The sequence below is a fragment of the Anoplolepis gracilipes genome, chromosome 17 (assembly GCF_047496725.1).
Source record: "Anoplolepis gracilipes chromosome 17, ASM4749672v1, whole genome shotgun sequence".
Taxonomy (NCBI): Eukaryota; Metazoa; Arthropoda; class Insecta; order Hymenoptera; family Formicidae; genus Anoplolepis; species Anoplolepis gracilipes.
The window spans coordinates 755,271-761,916 of NC_132986.1; the positions used below are offsets into that span (position 1 = coordinate 755,271).

General features: G+C 33.5%; 2 protein-coding genes across 2 annotated transcripts; one reads left to right on the top strand and one right to left on the bottom strand.

Annotated features, from left to right (window-relative positions):
- The first annotated feature begins 14 nt into the window (after window positions 1-14).
- On the top strand, window positions 15-1,455 carry Arpc5 (Actin-related protein 2/3 complex, subunit 5). The gene is made up of 3 exons (XM_072909696.1): window positions 15-262; window positions 351-424; window positions 1,037-1,455. Exons 1-3 carry the CDS (start codon window positions 106-108, stop codon window positions 1,274-1,276), a joined length of 471 nt encoding a protein of 156 aa, XP_072765797.1. The 5' UTR covers window positions 15-105; the 3' UTR covers window positions 1,277-1,455.
- Ccm3 (programmed cell death protein 10 Ccm3) lies at window positions 1,422-3,632 on the bottom strand. Its single transcript, XM_072909692.1, has 5 exons — window positions 3,422-3,632; window positions 2,996-3,173; window positions 2,711-2,843; window positions 2,464-2,628; window positions 1,422-2,199 (listed from the first exon to the last, which is right to left on the bottom strand). Exons 1-5 carry the CDS (start codon window positions 3,491-3,493, stop codon window positions 2,115-2,117), a joined length of 633 nt encoding a protein of 210 aa, XP_072765793.1. The 5' UTR covers window positions 3,494-3,632; the 3' UTR covers window positions 1,422-2,114.
- Between the last annotated feature and the right edge of the window lie 3,014 nt (window positions 3,633-6,646).

The window sequence follows — 6,646 nt, forward strand, 5'->3', positions numbered from 1 at the left end:
TTTGTGAACGCATGGTCGCCGCGAGCCTGAGCCGCGAGTCGAGTCAAGGCGCTGTTCGATAAGCCGGGCGTGAACGTATAGGAGACGTTCAAGCGCACAACCGAGATGTCGAGGAACGATGGCAAGAAGGACACTTCGGCAACTGCGTTCCGCAAGATCGACGTGGACCAGTACAGCGACAACAATTTCAAAGAGGAGGACGCCGACGGTGTAGGCGCGCCCACCGGTCCGGACGAGAACGAGATTTTGACACTTCTTAGCCAATATCCTTTGCAAAGCTCTCGCGTCCGATAAGGACTTATTTCCGTCAATTTTATATCGTTGATTCATTTTTCCTTAGCACTTTATCAAGGGTAAGAACGCGGAGGCGCTAATATCGGTATTAAAGTCCGCACCGCTGGGATGTAAAAACCAACAAGTCAAGGTAACCTCAAAACGTATCCTGCGTGCGACAACTATTCGCTTTTTATCGTGTCCTCGCAAAGTGATGTATTTTTTATCATTTTTCACATGTGAAACGACGTATATAAATTAGTCATACGAGTGATTATTTTAAAATAGATAAATTTATACAAGGCCTTAGGTCAGAGTATTTTATTCTCTAACAATATGTCACATTAGTTTTTGAGATATTTCTTGGAAATTTTCTGCCAGTTTTTGCACTTAAATCTGGAATTAACAGTTTATGAAATACATAAATTTATAATTTTTCACATGTGAAACGACATGTATAAGTCTGAAAAGTATATAAATTAGTCATACGAGTGATTAATTTAAAATAGATAAATTTATATAAAGCCTTAGGTCAGAGTATTTTATTCTCTAACAATATGTCACATTATTTTTAAACATATTTCTTGGAAATTTTCTGCCGGCTTTTGCACTTATATCTGGAATTAACAGTTTATGAAATATATCTTTTGCATATCATTGTTTATATTAGTATATTTTTAACGTATAATTTCGTACCTTGTACATGTTACACACGTGAATTTAGCTAAATGTATACAAATATGTAAAACATATTTATTTGCAGGACAGTGCTCGGAACCTGACACAAAAGGTGCTTCTAAGTATAAAGTCGAATCAAATGGACGATTGCTTAGCACAATTAGATCGTGACTTAGTGGATGTTCTAATGAAGTACATTTATCGAGGTTTTGAAATTCCAACGGAAGGTAGCAGTAGTCACTTGTTAATTTGGCATGAAAAAGTATTTAATATAAGCGGCGTTGGTTGCATCGTTCGTGTATTCTCCGACAGCAAGCGAGCTTAATGTTTTGTACATTTTACAGTAATGCTCATTACGGTAATTACCATTAATTCTTACTGTTATTCATCATCATTGTTAATATGAGGATGTAGATAGGAAAGCCATTCACACCATTTTCCATATGGGAAATATAACACATTTGTGTACATTTGTTATCAATAAAGTAATTTTTATTTCTTGTACATTTGAAGAAATAATCCCTCTACATTCTCCATTGTTGCCCTTATTTTGCTCTAAGGAGTACAAATGAGAATAATTTCATAATTTAAATAAGAGAAATTTGACAATTTGCAAATATGTTTTTCATCGCTTAATGGTTGAATATATAGTCTAATAAATATTCAAATATGTCTATTATTATAAGTGCAATTTCATTATTATAAAAAATCTGATGTATTTCTCTTATATTTTATACTCTTTAGAGTTATAAGAAGCTAAAAGAGAACATATATACATATATATGTGTTACATATTACTTTCATTTAACAACAATAAAGTCATTCTCATATCTGAACATTTCATTGTATATACTATTATTGACCATTACAATGAGAATTGACTAATATGACATTTGAATTGGCACAAAATAAAAGTATAAATAATTTAGAATAATATACCAACTTTTTTATTTTATATATATATATATATGTGTATGTAACAAAAACTATAATGCAATCAGTTAACATGGAAATGTAATATTAAATCTTCTATATCAGATTTTTAGGTTCTATTGTTTGTATATTGAATATGCAAGATTAGCAGGTTGCGAAATATCTATGGATAATCTGACTTTTGTGATATTATCACATATAACTCTGGGAATTCACTGTAGAATTGAGATTTACTCACATTTGTCTTTTACTGTAAGCATAATCATATTTGTTTGATGTATCAGATACAGCGCGCTCACAAATACTGCATTTGCCCTGCAAGAAGTATATATTGGATTATATTGTGACAAATATGTGTGTGTGTGAATAATGTGAAGTTAAATCTTCAACTTTTTTAGGCATATCATTGAATTTATTTTGATTATTTAAATTCCATTTTATTTTTGCAAGCATTAATTTAAAAAAATTAATTTTTATAATTTATTACTATTATATATTTACATTATGGTTGAAAATCAAACATTAAATATAATATATACATTTTTTAAGTTGTCCTTCTATAAAAATTTATGTACTTACTGTCCCTCTTTGAAATACTCCTTCAATGTATTGCTGAATCTTTTACTATATTTCACAAATTCTCTTTTGCGTTGATCTAATGCTTGTTTACCAGCCGAGCCAGGTATAAATCCAGTAACTTCATTCACAGCATCTAAAAGCTTCTTTATCGCACTTGCAATTTCTCTGAAAGAAAATGTAACCGATACAGAACATTTAACATCTATGAAAATTCACACACACATGTATATACAAATGTTATACAAACTTTATTGTCTCAAGGAAAGTCTTTCTGTCCGTGATCTCATCTGGGATTCGGCTGAGTATTCTTTTCAGGGAAGTAGATTTACGATTCAGTTCTTGGAACGCATCTTCTGAACGTGCTGAACGGTATTCCACAACTGCAAGGAAAAGCAAACTCTATTAATTTACCTCTTTAAATAAAAAATCTTTAAATAAAAAAAAGTAGATACTTACAAAAGTGCCACAATAACAGACAATAACATAAACATGAAATATAATTGCATTCTCTACATAAAGATATTCATCTTACCGTCATAGTCAGAGGCAGCACCTTGCAATCGTAAGACACTCTCGTTCATATCAAGATTGAGTTCTGCTCTGCGTATTATGCCCATAATTAAATCATGTGTAATCCCAGGATGAGAGCTCTCTGCTTTTGAGAGAGCTGTGCGTAGAGTTTGCGCTGCCATGACATTTTGCCTTTCCAACTAGAAATTTTACATAAGTTATTATAATCAATCAAATGTTTCGATATCCTTAACAAAATGTTCTTTAACTAAAAAAATGCAAAGTACAATACAAAGTATAGATAATTTAACAGATTTCTTTTATATCCATTTGTTCCTCTATGTTGTTTAAAAACAGCTATACGTATGATGTGTAAAAATGAGATTATTTGAGAAAGAGATGACGGTACTAAAAGGATAACATATTTACAGAGCAAACGAGATAATACCTTGGTTAATATCGGTCTTAATATTACAGGAAGAACCAGTGATGTAACTGGGATCTCATCGCCCATTGTCATCCTTCACAGTGTGTGTTGTCGTTCGAGACGTCAAAAATACAATGAGTCGAGACGAGAGGGCAAAGTCGAGGCTGCTTCGGGACGAACGAATGACGAGAAGATTGTTTATACACACGACTGGCTCACACCAGCATAACTCTTTCTATGACAGCTGTCACAATAGGAGCTAGATACGCGGAAATGAGGTTATTCGGCGCTGCCAACATCAGTCGAAAATAGAGTAGATCTGCTCGGTTCAATCGCACTTTCTACACTCTTGTGTGCTCTCTCGGTTTTTTTTCCTCTTTAGAAACGCCAGTCTACGCTTTCATTTTAAATATGGAAAATGCAAGAAGCTTAAAACGAGAACAAGATAACTAATGTCACTTCCGCATCGGTGAAATCTGCAGGTAAAGAGCACTCTCGCGAAAAGCTATAATCATTATCATATATCACCTGTTTTATTTCGCGTTGAGTTATGTATATTTTTCCTCTTGATCGTAATTATAATATATTACAAATTAAAAAGGAATCTTTTTGTACAAGTACTTAGTCATACAGCGTTATTATTTTAATAGTTATTATCTCAATGCACTCTCATTCATCGCTCTATATATCAGTATTCTTCGCACGATTTCTCTCGAACAATTGGCAATGAAAATAATGTTGCGAATCATTGCTGATGGAAAAAAGAAACAGCTAAAATATATTATTCTTTCCGGCATCAATTTCATTATTATTTTCTCTCGCGAGATGGAGATTACATACCCCATTAAATAGATTAATTAGAATGAAGTCGACTATATGTCATTATTTAAATTGTATACAATATTTAATAAGGTACGTTATCAAGAATGAATTTTATTTTAATTTTTTTAATTTAGCTCTTTTTGTTCTGATTATCCATTTTTAATCTTGAATGTATAGTTTGATACGGGCTTTATATTACTTTGCTTCTCGCGTTTAAAATATCTTGTAAATTGAATTTGCATACATATCGCTAAATATTTATTTCAACATGAAATTATATATTTTTGTCCCTGTAGGTTGTTCCAGAAAAGCGTCTCCGATTAGTGACAACTTCGCATTTGAAGATCGGACGTTACGTCATTTTTGGCGCCTATTTGCGCGCGCAAATCATCGTCGCCATGTTTACGATTCGAGTTTTGTGGACGCGGACGCGCAATCGACGCGATCGCGTACATTTTACCGAATTTCCTCGAATTTAGCGGTGCGAGAGTGACGAAAGTGCGTAGAATTTGCGAGCTGAAACGCCGCGAAATCAAGGTAATAAGCGTTTCCGCGGAAATCGCGATAATATCATCTAATTCGCAAAATTGTCTGACGAACGTTTCGCGATCGCTGCTTCGAAGAATATTCGCGTCGTGACGGGACATTTAAAAGAAAAAAAAAAGGATTTCCGAGGACGCGGGAAGGACTTGGGAGGATGCAGAATCTACGATGGAAATTCGAGAATTGAGAATTCAGGATCTGTTATCGAATATCAAGAAAGGTTAGTGTCTTTAATAATCCATAATTAACCGTTAATGCATTTATAGTTAACTGCGAATATCTTCCTCAAAAGTTAATTTTACTACAAATAAAAATGCCGTGATATGATTTTGTCGTATAGAATAATTTTCGCAGCATATTTGCAAGAAAGGAGAATGATTATTTTATTTTGCACACAAAAAAAATAATTCAAAGTTAAATAAAATTGTTTATATAAATATTTTTCTATACATAATTCACACACAAAATATCTTTAATTATATATAAAATCACAGAGAGATCTTTTACTAACTAAAACTTGAGATGCAAAAATTTATGTTTTATTTGTTATCTGTATAATGCACAGACGAGTATATTTAGTTATAATTGTAAAAAAAAAAATATCTTGTAAAATGAATTTGCATACATATCGCTAAATATTTATTTGAACATGAAATTATATATTTTTGTTCCTGTAGGTTGTTCCAGAAAAGCGTCTCCGATTAGTGACAACTTCGCATTTGAAGATCGGACGTTACGTCATTTTTGGCGCCTATTTGCGCGCGCAAATCATCGTCGCCATGTTTACGATTCGAGTTTTGTGGACGCGGACGCGGCAATCGACGCGATCGCGTACATTTTACCGAATTTCCTCGAATTTAGCGATGCGAGTGTGACGAAAGTGCGTAGAATTTGCGAGCTGAAACGCCGCGAAATCAAGGTAATAAGCGTTTCCGCGGAAATCGCGATAATATCATCTAATTCGCAAAATTGTCTGACGCACGTTTCGCGATCGCTGCTTCGAAGAATATTCGCGTCGTGACGGGACATTTAAAAGAAAAAAAAAAGGATTTCCGAGGACGCGGGAAGGACTTGGGAGGATGCAGAATCTACGATGGAAATTCGAGAATTGAGAATTCAGGATCTGTTATCGAATATCAAGAAGCGAGGCTGAAATCCCATCTGCAACATGAAAGGTTAGTGTCCTTAATAATCCATAATTAACCGTTAATGCATTTATAGTTAACTGCGAATATCTTCCTCAAAAGTTAATTTTACTACAAATAAAAATGTCGTGATATGATTTTGTCGTATAGAATAATTTTCGCAGCATATTTGCAAGAAAGGAGAATGATTATTTTATTTTGCACACAAAAAAAATAATTCAAAGTTAAATAAAATTGTTTATATAAATATTTTTCTATACATAATTCACACACAAAATATCTTTAATTATATATAAAATCACAGAGAGATCTTTTACTAACTAAAACTTGAGATGCAAAAATTTATGTTCTATTTGTTAACTGTATAATGCACAGACGAGTATATTTAGTTATAATTGTAAAAAAAAAAATATCTTGTAAAATGAATTTGCATACATATCGCTAAATATTTATTTGAACATGAAATTATATATTTTTGTTCCTGTAGGTTGTTCCAGAAAAGCGTCTCCGATTAGTGACAACTTCGCATTTGCAGATCGGACGTTACGTCATTTTTGGCGCCTATTTGCGCGCGCAAATCATCGTCGCCATGTTTACGATTCGAGTTTTGTGGACGCGGACGCGGCAATCGACGCGATCGCGTACATTTTACCGAATTTCCTCGAATTTAGCGGTGCGAGAGTGACGAAAGTGCGTAGAATTTGCGAGCTGAAACGCCGCGAAATCAAGGTAATAA